Below are 18,239 nucleotides of genomic sequence, written 5' to 3' on the forward strand. Positions count from 1 at the left end.
AAAACAGCTTACGCCCCAGTGATAGAAGAGCAATTACACAATGCCAACAAGCATAAGATATCATAATGTAGGCAAGAGTATGAAGGTCAAGGAACTGAGTGGGTGACAGGTGTGGAATAGGCTTCCTTGTGTTGAATTTTGACCCATGTTTTAAAAGAAACTTGGAAAAGAAGGTGCTAGGATACTCCAAACTGAGGGGGAGGAGGCACCAAGGGATAGTATATGCAGGACAAATTGGGAGAATAATGATTTATAAGACAAAACAAAACACATCTTTTGTGTCATTCCTATTTAAACATCTTCAAAAGCTTCCCAGTACCTACTAAGAAGAAGCATGGTAGTTCTAGGCCCTCCATACAATACTGGACTCTTGTGTTACTGCAAGAGGATTTGAAGGCTGTCAGAGAGAGGTATGGGGAAAGGAGAGAGAAGGATTTTTAAAAATCCCCAAACCATAGGATTTTCAGTTGAGCAACTGAGAACGATCTTGGCTATCTTTGATAACTGGGAGGCTGAGATGGATGGATATTGGGAGAAAGTGAAAAGATGACCCCAAGCATGGCAGCGTGGGAGAAGAAATGACTAGGTAGATGGGAGAGTGGTAGGTTAGACTGGCGGTTTTCAAATTTGCCATGTTCTTACCAATATTCACCCTCCCCTGTTTTGCTTTTAAAAGTATATGGATGAGTTTACGTAAGTTTAAAAACAGTGATGGGTTAAATAACATTGAAAATTTCTAGAACTAAAACAGGTACGTATGATAAAGTGCAAACAATACAATGTGGACAGAAAGTGTCTTCCACACCTGCTTCATCCCCTTCTTCACAACACTATTAGCATTATCTTCTGCTCTATTGCAGACATTTTTATTTGCTTATTTGTGTACATAAACTATACCTGCTTGTCTCATCTTTTTATTTTTGCCAAAGTGGCAACATACAGAATCCATATGGTTTTTGTTTTTACACTATTTTAGAAATCCTTTCTCATCAGTGCACTCATTTTAACTGCTAAATAGTATTCCATGGTGTGAATGTACTTTATGAATGGTAGATATTTAATTTCTACAAATAAAGTCCCTCAGAGATCTTTATACACGTTTTTGTGCACACATACAAGTCTTTCAGTGGGAAAATTATTAGAAGAGGAATTGCTTAAAAGTAGAAGCACTGAAATTTTTTGATAGGATTTGCAAAATTTCCCTTCAAATAAGCCAAACCAACCTGCACTGTTAGAAAAAAAGTTTGAAGGTGCCTGTTTCCCCCATTCTCAACCAAGTGTATTGAGGTAACTTTTGAACTTTGAGAATAAGATGGAAAATGGCAACTCATTGGCATTTGATTTGCATAACGGAAGGACTTTCAAGTTTATTTTCAGCCAAATGTTGTCTATACAGTTTTTTTCTTTAGTTCATGTTAACGAAACCTTCTAATCTCTTTTAGTCTGTACTAAAACTGATTAGTTTTGGACTAACGCACTATTGAAGTGGGGTGGTGTAAGATTAGAGCGACAGGGGAATTATTGAACCCAAAGACCATAATTAAAAACAGAAACGGATTTATAATGCTTATTAATGGTTGAGCCTTTTAAAATCTATATGAGAACATGGTGTTGGACATCATACAGGTTACTAAATTATGCAGGCATTTGCTATTTTCCTCAGTTCCCCCGGATTAGGGCGCTTCAGACCCCGTGGGGAGCAAGCAGCCTCAACTTCAGCCTGGAAAGCCACGCAACCAGGCATCAACCGGGATCGGAATAGTCCAGGCATTACTTGGTGAGGTGTTCATCCTCTCTGGACCTTATCTGTAAACTGAGGGCATTCCATTACAGACCATCGCTATGGTCCTTTGCTGTTCTCGGTTGTACCCTGCAACACCGTCATTTAATCGCCGGCTGGAGAGGAGGCTACCTCTGCTGACAGTGCTGTGGGAAGACGGCGGAACTGGTCACAGCGAAAGACTTGTCCCAAATAGGAAATAAAAGTGGGAAGCGTGTCAAAACCCAATCGGGATTCCGCGCTACAGCTCTGCGGTTCCCTCGCCCAGCTGTTTGTCTAGAGCGCGTTTTCTCAGTCTATACATAAGAGAATGGAATTATTTAGCCCGCTGGAAGGGCAGGGGCGTGATCTAACAAGACGGCTTTCAACCACCCCAGGTTCATTTGTTTTCGATTTGTCTTGAAAACTGGGGGAAACGCGCTTGGACTTCAGCAGGTGAATTTTGCGCAGCTAGTCTCCGAGCTGGAGAAGCGGGGCCTGACCACAGGCTGGGTGCGTGGGTGCGGGAGCAGTTCAGGACCACCTGGCCCCCTATCCCCGCATCCTCCGTGCCGGGGCTGGCTGGCAGGGACCCGCAGAGCGGCGGCGGCGTGGACGGGACGCACACCCTAGGCCGCGTAGGGAGGCTGCCGCCTCTAATTCCTGGCCAGTACGCAGGGAGAGGGACCCTTACCCTGCGGCCCGTCTAAGCGCCACTTGGCAGGAACGTGCCGTGCGTGACGGCGCCGCGCCCTGGTGTGTAAAAGCAGAAGCTGAGCGTGAGTGGCTGGTGAGCAGCCAGGGAACGTACAGCTCGCCCTGCGCAGCCGGCCGAAGAGGAGGGGTGCGGGGCGGGGACAGGGGCCCACTCGGGGAAACCCCCGGCCCGGGGAGGGGCGGTGTGAGCCGGCTCCTTCCCTGGTCGCCTCCCCGCGGCGCGCGGCTCCGGTGCGACCACACGGGGAAGGAGGCCTGGGCTCGGCCTCGCCCCGCCGCCCCGTCTAGAGTCAGGAAGTGGTGCTTGTCTGTGATGTTCGAGGCGCGCTGTAGCGAAGGCGCGGACGTCCGAAGGCAGAGCCGAGGGTTGGCGCGGAGAAGCGGCCCAGGATGCAGGCGGCTGCGGCGCCGCCAGGCCGCTCCACCCCGGCCCCGCCCTCCGCCGCCCCTTCCCCGCCTTCGCTTCCGCCCCTCCGAGGCTCCCTAACCCGTCAGGGGGCTTCGGCCGCGGCTCGGGCAGGCGCGAGGGGCGGCGGGGAAGCGGGCCGGGGCCGCGACTCGGGCTGGCGCGCGGGGTGGAGGGGAAGCGCGGGGATTCCGGCGCGGGCCACACCCCGCCCGCCGCGCGGCCGCGGGCCTCTCGCCCGCTTTGTGCGGTGGGCGCTGTCGCCCGGGCGACGCCGCCGCCCCGCCCCGCCCCGCCCTCCGCGGCGCCCGCCCGGGTCTCCGCGCGGCCGCCCGCCCCGCCGCAGTCCGCAGTAGCTGCCGCCGCAGCCGGCCGCGGCCCGCGATTCCCGGGGCCGTCGCAGGAGCAGAGCTCGGCTCTCCGCGCCTGTGCTGTCGTCCGCCCTGGCCGCCTCCTGCCCGCGTCGGTCCGCTGGCCGGGGCCGGCTGACCAGCTCGCCCTCCGGCTCCGAACCGAGGCTCGGCGGCCGCCGCAGGGACCCGCTCGCCAGAGCCTCCCCGGGGCCGCGCGTCTGCCTGCTGGGGTCCCTGCCGTTGATGACACCTGGCGGGAGGCTGCCATGGAGGGGGACGGCTCAGACTCGCTGGTGGGTAGGGGCGAGGGCGGCTGCCTCAGCCCGGAGGGCGGCGCGCCGGGGCTCCGCGCGCTCGGTCCCTGCTGCCCTGAGCCGGGAGCTAGCCGCTCCTCCCGAGGAGCGGGGGCGGGCGTGCGGTGGCCCCGCTTCCTCTTCGCCTTCCGCGTCCTGGGCCGGTTCCGCAACCCCGGGCGCCCCCTGCCTGCCCCTGGGAGGGGAGGGTCAGAGTCGGGGTCACCCAGGCCCGGAAGGGGGCGCCCCTCGGGCGCGGCGATGGCCCACCTGAGAGCCTCGGGGAGTTGGGGCGGGGCTCTCCGGTGGCCTTTCAGACTGCCGAATTCGCCTTAAGGACTCGGGGGCCAGCCGCGGCCCCGGGCGCCCGCACCGCCGCCCTTTTTCCCGGAACGTAGCGGGGCCGGTGCTCGAGTCCTCCTCGGACCCCCGCAAGCCCGGCCCGCGGTCGCCGCGAGCGCAGGCTCCTCCCCGGCTTTGCCTGCCCGCGCGGGGCGGGCTTGCTCCGGCAGCTGTCGGGGTTCGAGTGCTTTTGTTTCAGGGAGTGCAGTGCAGTTCTCAACTTGTTGGTTTTCCGTCGAACCTCATTTATTTTGAAATGGCTTAATTGGGGGAGCCACCACACCACATTTCTCGTAATCAGATTGCTTCCCTTCAATGCATGTAAAATGAACACTCGTTTTTCTTTTGCGTAAGAATTGCTTTATATCAATCGTGATTAGAAAGTTTGTACACTGCTCTGTGTACAAGAAAAGTGGAAATGATTTCAGATCTTCCAGTGAGAGGTAAACCTCCCATAAAGTGGGGCGTGAGAATCTGTTTTGGACTTTGAAGACAATATTTCCCTTTGAATTAGATGTCAAGTTCTTTATGAAACGAGATAGGATGTGAATATTCTGTATTCTTTGATGTGAATTGTGAAGTGTGGATATCTTCCTGATTTTCTAAAACTGTGACGTGATGCGGGCTTTTACTAAATAATTTATTGAGTGATGCAGCAAGAACCGCTGCATTGCACGACTCACTGACAGTGATAAAGCCCGTTGGCTGAAGTGCTGTCGTCAGGGTTTATTAACTCACTGGGTATCATTTTAAGGGGAATAGACTCACAAACATTTTTATTTAACTAAAAGAAGTGAATTAATTCAGTTTTAATTTTCTGTGTGTTTCCAGTAGTTGAAATGGTTGACTAGCATTGTACCATCCTTACAGTTGCAAGGATGCTAAATATAGATTCATAGCACCTGAAGCTTGGGATCCATGGAGGGAAAACTGCACAGGCAAAGGATGGGAAAGCTGGTATGAGGTTATTAGACCTTTATAGTTGTGATGAGTCTAAGTGTTTCTCATTGAAAATATTGTAAGCTTGTACCATTGAGAGCACTTACAGTGGTTCTTTGTAATCCTTGCTACCCTTTTAGTATTCATAAAGTGCTTTCAAGATAACTGCTTTGGTATGCAGCCTGAGAACCTCAAGTATTTTACATACATTACAGTTGCAGCATGTGGAAAATGGTCACGTTTAATGTAGAAAATTGCTGATAATTCAGCTTGTAAGTAGATTTCAAATAGGGTCCAGGAACATAATGGCTAGCCCAGTTTTTAACAGCTCCTGTTATTTGTCAGTTACAGAGCTTATGTGCTAAATAGGAATAATCCTGTTCTTAGTGCTGTATCCTTTTTTTTTTTTGGTGCTGTATTCTTAATTTTTATTAAAGTAATCTGCTTTCAGAATTTCACTAAAGGTGAAGTATTATGGTTGGCAAATATTTTATGTTGATTTTTCTCATATTTCAAATATATATATATATTTTTACCATCTCATGTCCGTTCACTTCTAGGCCATGTGATGATGAGGGGGTGGATAAATAATGGTGTAGACTTCCCTAGCCAAAAAGAAACTTCAGATTTTAAGAAATCTTTAATTCTTTTCGGTAGTATTTATATATGTATTTATACATGGGGTATAAGCAAGTTAATGTATTTACACACTAAAAGCCTTTTATTCTGATTTCTGCTTCTCATTAAGGTTACCATTAAGAATATCGAAAGAGAGCTCATTTGCCCGGCATGCAAGGAGCTGTTCACCCACCCGTTGATTCTCCCTTGTCAGCATAGCATCTGTCATAAATGCGTGAAGGAGCTCTTACTGATGCTTGATGATTCATTCAATGATGTGGGGTCTGACAACTCCAATCAGAGCAGTCCTCGACTTCGGCTTCCCTCCCCTAGCATGGATAAAATTGACAGAATTAGCAGACCAGGTATGTGGTAGAACCAGGTGATGGAGCTTGTTTATATGTTCAGAGATAATTGTAGAAGGGAAATTTCGTCATTTTGGGGGTTAATCTTTCCAGGTGAATAAATTAAAACTGTACTTATAAAAGAATCTCTGTCTCTCTTAAAATGAACTTTTAAAATATCAGAATGAACTTTTAATTGTGTTTTGATATTCATTTAAAGTGGATATTGGATGTTGAACACCAGCTTTGTGTTAAACCCATTGTTAACTGTGTCTGTATTTTAGGGCATGTTCTAAGCCTGTGATGTCCTTTACAGGAGGGTTGAAATAATGGACTACTGAAGTACTTACTAGGGACTCTTGTATGTTTGGTAATAGGTAAATAAATATGCAAACTTAAAGGATGAGACCACATAATGCCTAGTCCCAGAAGCCTTTTAGAGGAATGTTATTTGGTGTCATTTATTCTTCATTTTATTCTTCAGCCATTTTTTTGATCCAGATTTTAAAATAACTATTTTGAACATCAGCTAAACAGTAGTGGAATTCTGTAGTAGTTAAAAAAGTGGATCTCAGTTCAGTTCAGTTGCTCAGTTTCCAACTCTTTGCGACCCCATGAACCGCAGCATGCCAGGCCTTCCTGTCCATCACCAACTCTGGGAGCTTACTCAAACTCATGTCCATCGAGTCGGTGATGCCATCCAACCATCTCATCCTCTGTTGTCCCCTTCTCCTTCCACCTTCAGTCTTTCCCAGCATCAGGGTCTTTTCCAAGGGGTCAGTTCTTCACATAAGGTGGCTGAAATATTGGAGCTTCAGCTTCAGCATCAGTCCTTCCAGTGAATATTCAGGACTGATTTTCTTTAGGATGGACTGGTTTGATCTCCTTGCAGTCCACGGGACTCTCAAGTCTTCTCCAACACTATTGGGATGGTATTTTTTTCTTCTGAACATCTATTGCAGGGTTAATGTAGACCAAAATTGATTTGAAATCACTGGGAACAAGGCCATTGGAAAATTAAGGGCCAAAATGAGCAGTGAGAGTCAAGGGGAGGCAAAGGATTGGATAGAAATGTCACAGCCTTATGCTCAGCACTTCCTTCCTGTTGAGGAGAGTACTTTAGTGGTCATGAGCACCAGATCTCAAGGCTTCAGCTCTGTCCAATTTGGGCTTTGAAGTTTCCAGTTTCATCCTTTGTCCACTCTATTTCTCTCTCTTTCGTTTAGGAGTAACTTTTTAATATTGTAAAAAAAAAAAACCCCCGAAAACAAAACACTTTTTTTAAATCAGAAAAGGATCTTTTCCTCCTCATTTGTGTTTTAGAGAAAGTCGTCATTTTTGGTTGTGCTATGATATGGATCTCCTTGGGCAGTATTTGTGTCTGTGTGTTCCATTAGAGAGTGGATAAGAGGAGATCAGTTCTAAGAGTGGTACTATGGTATTTTAAATCCATGAATTTTTCTTTAAGTGGTAATCACCAGTTGCTTGGAGGACACTTTATGCACATCAAAGTGGTGTGTATACACATAAAAGGGAGCTTTAGGTAACGGGGAGGTGCAGGGTGCATGAGGGTGGGCAGGGTTTTGCACTTTGTGATGTCATCACTTTCATGTTTTCCTCCTGAGAGGAGGCTGGTGTACTGGGGAGGCTAGGAAAGACGGTGATAGCTTGAAACCGCTCTACCAGATAAAAGTTCATCTTCTGTTAGTAGATTCTTAGAGAAAAATTAGGGACCCTGGCTTGATGGACGAACAAGATTCACTTTTTGTATATTAATGTTCAGCACAGTCCATTAAATGAGATTCTAGTTAAATACTAGTATTTTTACTGATCTTTAGATTGAGCTCACATGTGTATTTCATGAAATTCTTTATTACGTTTAGGCTTTTAATCTTAAGACTTGGTTAGTTTTTATGGGATCAGTATAAAATATGAATGAAAAGTAGTTAACTGTTTCCAGCAGCTGGTAGCCATTCAATAAATATTTGTTGCGTGGATGTTGACTGGCAAACATCTGCTATGAGATTTGTACAGATCATGCCATAATGGCTTATCTTCATTGATAATGGTATTTTTTTCCAGGACAAGAGATCAGAAATAGATTTACTAGATATGTTCTTCCCTCTTCTTTAGGAAGAACCCTTTTAAGCCGAACTGTGTCCTGACAGGGGGCAAGTTAGAAAGCTGCTTTCTGGAGACTGATTAAAGGAAATAATGTTTAGCTGGGAGAAGGGTGTGACTGCAGAATATGAGGGCTGTCTCATGAAAAAGTAGTGGTGCTCTGGGCATCTTCGCAGCAGACGTTCCAGATCTATCCAGTGTACTAGCCACATATGGCTGCTGAGCACGTGAAACACATTAGTCTGAATGGAGGGATACACTTGAAACTCTTAGAAGGAAAAAATGAACATAAATATCTCTAATAATTTTATATTGACTACATTTTGAAATGATAATTTTTGAATATATTGTATTACTAAATATGTATTTCTAAAATTAGCTTCACTTGTTTATTTTTACTTTCTAATGTGGCTATTGGCAAATGGAGGAGGAAATGGCAACCCACTCCACTATCCTTGCCTGGAAAATCCCATGGACAGAGGAGCTTGGCGGGTTACAGTCCATGGGGTTGCAGAGAGTCGGACACGACTGAGTGCACACACATTGGAAAATGTAAAATGACATCTGCCTTACACTTTCACATGTATTTCTTTCAAATTGCATTGCATCGTTCATTTGACAGATTTTAAAATAAAAGGATGCCTTGAAAGGAGAGCAAGGCTTGTGTATATAACTTAGCATGTCAAGTTGTAAAATCTAAAAGAGCTGTATAACTGTTCGTTTTTGGTCATATATACATATATATGTACACACAAGATTTTTCTCCCATTTTATTGTCATGTCCCATTTGTCTGTTGTCATTAAGATACAATCAGTGTTAGCAATATTTATTTACTGTGCTGATTTCGGTCACTTAAAACAAGCAAAGATACTTTATTTTGACTTTGTATTTTCAACAGTAACCATAAGTAACTGTTTAAAAACACAAATGTGCGATTGTTTAAAAACACAGATCTACAGGATAAAGTATAGGCTCTTAATTACTGCACGAACAGTGTTTAATTCTGAACTGTGGTAAAATAATTTCGATGAATGCTTTACATTGGTGGCTTTGTATAAATACCACGTGTACCAGGAGGAACACATTTTTTACTGTCAATTCAATAATTGTGTTATGTGTAGGACACAGTTACTGCTTTATCTTTTGTTAACATGTTGTGACTCTTCTCTTTGAAATTAAATTCTAAATCCAGCTTTCTGTTCATTGTTCACAGCATCACAACGGAGATCTTTGGGGTGGAGAGGTAGAAAATGCTTTATTGCTTGTGTGGCCGCAGGCAGTATAGTGTTGGATTTAAATTAAATAACTTTATAGAGATAAATTTAAAAAAATCATCATCAGTGGTCAAGTCTTCAAAATCATGTAGAAAGTGAACAAATTGGGCTGACATGACTTAAAGGTCAACAGGACTAAATTTTCAAGCAAGTTCTGATGTTTTTAAAGGAAGTTCTGATCATTAGTGCTTGCATTTTGTTGTATATGCACACACACGTATGTGTATCCATGATGGGATATTTTTAAAGAAAAAGCATCCCCTTGTTACTGTTTTTTTTAATGTTCCCTTAAAAATGCTTTACATTTACTTACTGGAGCAAAGCTTAAATTAACAGCCATATTGCTACCATGGGAAGGTTAAACAAGCCAGCACCTTAATTTGCTTAAAGGTATTGATAACTTCCCCTGGTGGCTCAGATGGTAAGGCATCCGCCTACAATGTGGGAGACCTGGGTTCAATCCCTGGGTCGGGAAGATCCCCTGGAGAAGGACATGGCAACCCACTCTGGTACTCTTGCCTGGAAAATCCCATGGACAGAGGAGCCTAGTAGGCTACATACAGTTCATGGGGTCACAGGGTTGGACATGACTGAGTGACTTCACTTTCTTTCACTTTATAATTTGGTAGTTAATACCATAAATCTTAGCTTGTTTATGCATATGGTGTATTTTTTGTTAATATTTTAAAGTATTTGGAATCTTGAGTTTTAACATTTGGGTCTTTCTCATTCATGAATAAATAATGTACATTGCTTTTGTGTGAAAGGTGGGCCAACTCATCGTATTAAAATAGTTTCTTTTTTTATTCCAGTTGACCTTTAAAGTAAAATTGGCTACTTTTTTTGAGGGAAAATGCTGGTGATACCTTAAATTTTGGTGGAGAAAATAAACACCTGAAATGTTACCCTTTTCTGTTTTCCTCACCTTCTTCTACATGCCTCAGTTTTAAAATCTTAAGCCACTTCTAGAAGCCACACATAATCCATTCTCTTATAGGCTTTAGTGAGTCCCTGAGAACTTGAAGTGTTGAAATTTAATAATTAGGAGGAAAGGTAGGAACAGTTTGCTTAAAAAAATAATTTCTCATTACCCACTTTTGATTCGGAGGGTAGTCGAGAAAAAGGTTTTGCAGTTTGAAAATCCAGTACTCAGAGGGATAATGTAACTCATAGGCATCGATGGTCAGGATGTGGCTGCGTTAAGGTGGTGTATGAGGTGGCAGCCGCTCTGCGGCTCCAGGAAGCAGCGTGATGTCAACGTGAGGAGATGCAGTCTGCCACGTGGCCAGGTAGTAGCAGTGTGGAAGTTGTTTGCAGCCAGAATATGGCAGAAGATACGCAGTTGGAATAGGTTGGGAATTTGTGATGAATTTTTGTTTTGAAATACTCTATTTTGAAATGCTTTATTACTATTTTTTATCATTTAAAAGGGAAAACATGTGACGGAAAGATGACTTTTGGGGGAGGATTTGCTATAAACCAGTTTGAAATAATTTTGGATTCTTCATTTTTACGACTGTGTCATGGTTTATGCTTAACTGGTTTAATCTGTCTTTGAAGTTAAAGGTATAGGGGGAAAGTGTTGATTCTGTGAAATGACAGTTCAGATAATTAGCAGATATCATTGACCCCATGAATGGAGTTTGACTTGGAAAATTGTATCGCTTGGCCTATTTTGCTTCTTTACCTTTCTAAGATGTCATTACTCCCCCCCATTATACCATGCTTTTGAGTAGTACTGTCCATAGACCTTTGTATAATCATAGAAATGTTTGACTCTGTGCCATACAAGATGGTAACCAAAAATGTCTTTTGACAATTTAAAATATGGGTACTACTACTAAGGAATTGAGTTTTATATTAATTTTTTTTCCCATTTATTTTTATTAGTTGGAGGTAATATTAAATTTTAAGTAAATTTAAATAGCTGCACTTGGCTAATAGTTAGTATATTAGCAGAGTTATAGAGAAATATTGATTCTGTTAGGTTTTATTCTTGGTTCTACTGACTTGATTTTTTTTCCCATCTGGCTTACTTCTCAGAATATCGTTAGATTTATCTTGTTTTCTTTATTGCCCTGAAGTATATTTTATTGTTTATTTTTATGAAAATGATGGTAGAAGATAAGAGACAAAATAAAAGTTCTTTAGTATTCATAAAAAAATTTTGAGAGCTTTTAAGATGTTTAGAAAAATAGCCAAGATATATTGATTTAATAGTTTGTCTGGTTTAAGAAGTTCAGTGTGATGCCTTACACCTTGTCTTTTATTATAAAAACAAAAGAGGTTTACAGAAAAGGGATAAAACTTGTTTTTGAAATTTCTGAACTTGAGGGTCAAAATCTGGGTGTCACCAGTGTACATGTTAAAGCATGATTTTATTGGCATAATTTACTTTTGTTTTTTCCCCATTACTTAATTGAGCACAACTTTCAATTCACAAAACCAATAATTCATTTTTTAAAAACATTGACTGTTAAGATTAGTTACCATTTTAATTTTTATCACCTAGTTCATGTGTGGAAGCATGTAATTAAATATGAATTTCCATTTGTTTAAACTTGACCACTGCACTGTATCACTTCCAGAATTATTTGGCTTGTTTTTTCACTAAATGAAATTTTCATTGGCATGTGTTTTAAAAATAGTTCTGCTGCTTATTTTATTATGTGCCTGCTGTGGTGTGAAATATCTCATACTATATTGCATGTTTTTAGAATTATTACAAGAATATATTTTACATAGGATTTTCACATTTTTATGTGACTGCTTTCTTGGGTATATTTTTAAATGTAAAGTTTAAAAATGTCTTTAAATTTTTTTGAAGATATTTAAAATTTAAAATAATGAAGCTGCATGCTTGTTGCGTAAGTGGCTTTGGGGGCCTAATGCTGTTTTGCATGTTGTGAAGTCATTTCAAATGTCTCATACCGTGGACTGATCACTAAATGTTAACCTGTAGTGATTTATGTAGTGATATGTCAGACATTGATAGTATATGTTGCCTAGGCAATATTAATACAGCTGTTTAAAGACCTTTTCTAAATGTGATTTTCACTTTTGGGATTGGATAGTAGTATGAAAGAAGGCTATAGCCAAAACAGTTTGTGTTTATACTTAGGGAGTTATTTTGTGGGCAACCAAGACTACCTGCTTGGACTAGATTTATACAGGAGAGGTGGAAACAGGATAGGCATGCACCTGTGTTAAACTAACCACCCCAGATTCCTGTGAGCCTGTGGGTGAGGACTGTCATGCCTTGGCTTCTTGATTTGTTAAAATCAGGATACCACTGAGGGAAGGTCATTCAGTGTGTTGTAAAGTTACTTGTATTTTTGGTGTATCTTTTGGCTTACTGAATTAAACAATCTTAATGATTCTTTTTTTCAGGTCATAAGAAGATATTAAATGGTTGGTTCCTCTTAAAGTCAGTAGATTCTAGGTCTATGAATAAGCTTTTCACTCTTTTATAGATTGCACTGAATTAACTAATGATTTTGCCTACTGAATTTTCTAGATAAAACAATACTACAGTGGGATACCCTCTATTGTGGTGCTTCTTAACAATTTTGTTGTCACGTATTCTTCTGAGAATCGGAGCTATGGATTTGATTGTTTTTTTAAATTTCTAAATTTCTTTTAATTATTTTTTTGTGCTATGGATTATTTAACCAGAAAGTATGTATGGATACATAGATGCAAAATTTTGCATGCAATTTCAAATAGTTTACCAAACTATTTGAATCTTCCTGGAGTCAATCCATGGACCCTGCCTGGGTTAAGGGCTCCTGCCCTTTTTTGTATAAACTCAGTTCCTATCAATCAGCCAAGGATATTTTCATTTAAATGCAAGCCACATTCCTTTGGGTATGATGTATGAAAATAACCATTTTTATATAATTGTATACTTTCAAAAGATCTTGATCCTGTGTAGTATTGTATGCTTTGTCCACATATCTGATTTAATATGGCATTTATATGGGATTTACTATAGAATAATTTCTTTCATCTTTGATTTGATAACTTAGTAGCTTGGGCTTATCTTTTATATATAAAACCATTAAAAAAAAAGAATTTCCAGTACATGAACTGATTTATATGTACCACTTTTGGAATATATATATAGATACATATCTTTGCAAAACATGACTCTCTTTTTTAAATTCTATTCATTTTCCTACCTATGTAACTGAACAAGAACTTATTAATTACACAGGCTGGAAGCGCAATTCACTGACCCCTAGGACAACCACTTTTCCTTGCCCTGGCTGTGAGCATGATGTGGATCTTGGAGAGCGGGGAATCAATGGTCTGTTTCGAAATTTCACTTTGGAAACTATTGTTGAAAGATATCGGCAGGCAGCCAGGGCAGCCACAGCCATTATGTGTGACCTTTGTAAGCCACCGCCTCAGGAATCCACAAAAAGTTGCATGGACTGCAGTGCAAGCTACTGCAATGAATGCTTCAAAATTTATCATCCTTGGGGTACCGTAAAAGCGCAGCATGAGTATGTGGGCCCAACTACGAACTTTAGACCCAAGGTAAGTGAGGTTTCTGTGAAGTTAGCGGATCCCAGGGACGGGGGAGCCTGGTGGGCTGCCGTCTGTGGGGTTGCACAGAGTCGGACACGGCTGAAACGACTTAGCAGCAGCAGCGGTGTAGTAAACAATGTGATGAGATAAGTTATACCAAGTCTAGAACCTGACAGAAGGAAAACAATTTTAAAAGCTGAGAGGAGAAATGAAGGCCTTATAGTTGGAGTTATTTAGTGTGTTGCTAAACATCCCCAGAGCTTAGAAGGCAGTAGTATGGTTCACTCTGTTAAAACACCATGATGTACAACACATGAATATTTGTAATGATAACTGAGAAATAGAGGAAAGGTTATGTCACATATACTCTCTATAGTCTTAAGACTGAGATGGTTAAAGTTAAGAAGCTTTTGTCCTTTAATATGACAAGCCTGTCATTGTCTAAAAGGAGTGGTTGGGCAACATTCTGACATTTTTAGTTACCTAAATTGTACCACGAATAAATAAGAGTAATTACAGCCTAATAGTTTGAAGCTTATGACTTAATGGTTATATAGTATCTGAAGTGGGATTTGCATTTCTTAAATATTCAGGTAGTTTCTGTAATAATGAACAAAGGAACTTCATGAATGAAGTTTTAGATGAAACAAAGTTGTCTCTAAATTGGTAATTGTTGAAGCTAGATAAAGGATACATTGTGATTTATTTTATTATTCTTCCATGTAAATAAATAAATATTACTCTTTTTTTAAAAAAAGGATTCTATGTATTGCAATTTACCCTACTATGTGATTCAAAAGCAGGATGTGTTTTTGATATCTTCACTTAATACTGCTTTCTGATTTATATAGATTTAAAACATGTAATTGATTCTTTTGATTGATGTTCTCATTCCCCTAAACCTAGTAACTTGTGTGAGTATGAATTCTATTTATGTTCTTAAACATAAGACACTGAGCATAAGACATTTCCATAGAAAAATGGAAAAAAAAAAGACAATCTTCAGAGTTATCTTGAAACTGAGCTGAATATTTCTCATTTCATATTAAATGCTGTGGGACTGACTGGTGGATTAAAACAAGAACAGTCTGTGCTTATGCTTTTTAAAATGACTTCTGTCTCAAAGTATGCCAGTGTGGCAATAGATTTATTAAATACTTTAAAATTCGCTGTTATATTCCTTAGCTCCTCTTAAATGCTCAAGGTCATAGATTTTTAAAAATTTATGACTTCAACCTAGTGTTTGATGTGTCTTTTAAAATATTAATTAAATTGATTACTACTATTCTATCATGAAGGAACCTATAATTATTAAGTATGTTGGGCTTTAGTTTTTAGGAGTTAATTTCAGAAAATTGACCATTTTTTAGTATAAATTACAGTCTTGTTGTATTTACAAATGTGAGATTGATAAGAGAAATATGAATAAGTTATACTGAGGAGAAATGTTTTTTCCCTCCAAGTGTTATTCACTATAGTAAAATTCTAAAAAGATGTCTCTTATCCTATAGAATATTTACTTGTAATTTACTTGTAATTTTGAGTTCTTGCATTCCTTGCAGGAAGCCAAGCTTTATATTCTAATTGTAATGGCTTTGAGAATGTAGGAACCTGGATATGCTTAAAAATTTGAAATCTTTTCCATTTTTTTTCCTGGAGCTACATATTAGGACTTTTTGTATTAGAATTAAAAAAATATTTCTAAGCTATCAGACCAGTTGTAGCTGCTTAAAATATTATCTTTTGGAATAATTAACAGCTTTTTGATTAAAACAATCCTTTTCTTCCAAATGAAAACAGCTGTATTATATAAAATTCCGTTTAACTATGATGATAGTTTATGGAATAAATAAAAAGATAGAAGCTAAAATCAGGAAAGCACAGTTCTAAATTTGTTCAGTATGTGGGTAACCAATATTTAAAAGCAAACAGTTGGAACCTTATGAAGTGTTCCAAGTTCCTTAGTAACAGATTTCTTGTGAGGATAATGAAGCTATAGGTTCTCATAGTTGTTTGTTTTAATACTTTATAAACATTTATCATAATCATGAATAATTGCCTAGTCATTGTGGTCAGAGGACCTTTCTAGCTTGTTTAAGCATTTTGCTTAAATCTGATAGGAAAGGAATTTTCAACTTCTTAGCACTAAGTTTAGGGGAAATAACATTTACATAGTTGGCCATTTGAACCCTTAAATTGAACAACAGTTCTAATGTAGAGAATTTTCATACAATGGACCAAATGCTTTTATTTCTTTTCACGTTTTTATTACTTTACATGGCTTGTTAGTGATTTTATAATGCAAATCCTTGTGTTTTGGTACTTTATCCAATCACCTGACACCTTTTGAGTGCCACATAAGCTGTGAGGACCCTTAATCCCACTTTTATCCTTCATTCTGTAGATTTTGATGTGCCCAGAGCATGAAACGGAGAGGATAAACATGTACTGTGAATTATGCAGGAGGCCAGTCTGTCACCTCTGCAAGTTGGGCGGTAACCATTCCAATCACCGCGTAACCACCATGAGCAGTGCCTACAAAACCTTAAAGGTAGAGCTGATTTTAGAGCTAAATTTTGACTCTTTGTAACTTTAGACCTTTAACTTTTTTGTCTGTATGAAATCATGGCAGACTGTGTGATCTGTTTTACTGAAATGAGTTAGCAGTCTGAAGCATTCCTTAATGATCTGCTAATGTTGGGTGGTTAGTATATGTGACCAGGCAGTTCTCCATCCTTGTAATGTGCCCGTTCTAAAGCCTGAGTGCTGAGAGGGACAGAGGACGCTTCATTATGGTCCATCACGGTGTGAGCCCAGCGCCATGACCTTGAGTGTGGTTACAGGTGTGACAGCGCTTTGAAGGGTACTAGCTTTTTTAAGACGCTTGATTCTTGCTGCTTGCCAGTAGAATAGGTATAAACTTTTTTGTCTGTTCTGTGGATTCTGGCTAAACCTGAGTTACTTGCTGTCTATTAACATTGTACATGGCCCTCTTAATACTTTTAAATTTGGGTTTTTTTGTTTCATTCTTTTTTCCTTTTAAAAAAGGAATTCATTCATTTATAAATCTACCACCCATTTACATTATTGTCTCCTTTAACAATACATTATGTGTTTTTTGCCCTGTATCTAGTTTGCATATCTACCTACAGTTTCATGTTTTGTGTTTTATGGATCTGTCATGCTCAGCCTGACCTCTTGAACATGTGGGTTACAGGTTTTGTTTATTGTCCACCTTTGTTTACCTAATTCTGTTAACCTGTGTCATTTGTAGATCAATTTCAACTGATTTTTCTCATCATTTTGAGTTGGATTCCCCTCCTGCCTTGCAAGCCTGGCAACTTTTGATTGGCTGCCGGGTATTGCAAAGCTTACCTTGTTGAGCACTGGATGTTTTTGTATTCCTATAGTTCTTTGAGAGTTTTCTTCTGGTGTATGATTAATTTACTTGGGAACAGTTTGTTCCTTTTGGGTCTTAGTGTTAAGCTTTGTTAGACAGGACAGAACAGCATTTTGGTCTAGGGCTAATTTTATCTGACTATTAAAGTTAGGCTGTTTGTTTACTCTTCCCAAGGCCCTATGAATTTCGAGGGTTTTGATGTTTTTTTTTTAGTCTGACTGGTGGGGAATAGGCACTGTTCTCAACTTGTGTGAGCTCTGAAATTATTCCTTTCAATTCTTCTGGGTGATATTTTCCCCAGCCTGTGTCACACACACGAATTGATCAAAGCTCTTGTGAATAAAGAAGAGAGGCCCTTGGTAAATCTCTGGAGTTCTTTTTTTTTGTGGCCATCTGCTCTTAGGTGTTACAGTCTATAACCTCTGGCTTTGCTAGACTCTCAGCTCTATCTCCCCTTCTCACAGGAGATCCTGAGCCTAGATTGAACTCTCTGCATCAGGTCTGGAAAGTTCTCCAGACAATAAGCTGGGGTCACCATATTCCCTTGTGGCTCAGATGGTAAAGAATCCTCTTGCAATGCAGGAGACCCAGGTTCCATCCCTGGGTCAGGAAGATCCCCTGGAGAAGGAAATGGCAACCCGCTCCAGTTTTCTTGCCTGGAGAATCCTATGGACAGAGGAGCCTGGTGGGCTATAGTCCATAGGGTTGCAAAGTCTCGGACACGACTGAGCGACTAACACTTTCACCATAGGCTCATCTTGTTTCGCATCCCTCAAGGTCACTGCTTTTTGTTTCTTGATGTCCAGCGTCTTGAGATCTGTTCCATTTGTTCTGTTAGTTGTTTCAAGTGAGGGAGTAAATCCTGTCTTTGTTTCTCTCTTGTGCCTCACAGTGGCAATACCTCTGTTTGCTAATTTTACCTTTGGCTTCTTGTTTGTTTGTTTCTTACTGGATGAATATTACACAAGTTGTCCAAAAAAATTTTTTTTCTGTTACCTGGAATTAGTCTTTGGCAATAATATACACCTAAGTTAGCCTTTGCATTCTGTTGTTAATTCTCTCATTTATGTTTCAGACTTTAGAAAAAATAGACTCCCTATGGAGTTTTCAGTTTATTCACTTTTTAGTAAGGATAAAAT

General features: G+C 40.7%; 1 protein-coding gene across 2 annotated transcripts in view; it reads left to right on the forward strand.

Moving 5' to 3' along the window:
* Positions 1 to 3,028: 3,028 nt before the first annotated feature.
* TRIM36 (tripartite motif containing 36) overlaps positions 3,029 to 18,239 on the forward strand; it is a 31,381-nt gene continuing 16,170 nt past the window's right edge. The window contains exons 1-6 of one of the 2 annotated variants that reach the window (XM_043920776.1): positions 3,029 to 3,528; positions 5,558 to 5,792; positions 9,107 to 9,136; positions 12,558 to 12,578; positions 13,384 to 13,709; positions 16,105 to 16,251. In XM_043920776.1, coding sequence (XP_043776711.1) covers positions 3,502 to 3,528; positions 5,558 to 5,792; positions 9,107 to 9,136; positions 12,558 to 12,578; positions 13,384 to 13,709; positions 16,105 to 16,251 — 786 coding nt within the window. In that variant the 5' untranslated portion in view covers positions 3,029 to 3,501. The remainder of the gene's footprint in view (positions 3,529 to 5,557; positions 5,793 to 9,106; positions 9,137 to 12,557; positions 12,579 to 13,383; positions 13,710 to 16,104; positions 16,252 to 18,239) is intronic. The other variant, XM_043920778.1, reaches the window with a different exon arrangement.

Source organism: Cervus elaphus, chromosome 12, assembly GCF_910594005.1.
Source record: "Cervus elaphus chromosome 12, mCerEla1.1, whole genome shotgun sequence".
In the NCBI taxonomy this organism is placed as follows: domain Eukaryota; kingdom Metazoa; phylum Chordata; class Mammalia; order Artiodactyla; family Cervidae; genus Cervus; species Cervus elaphus.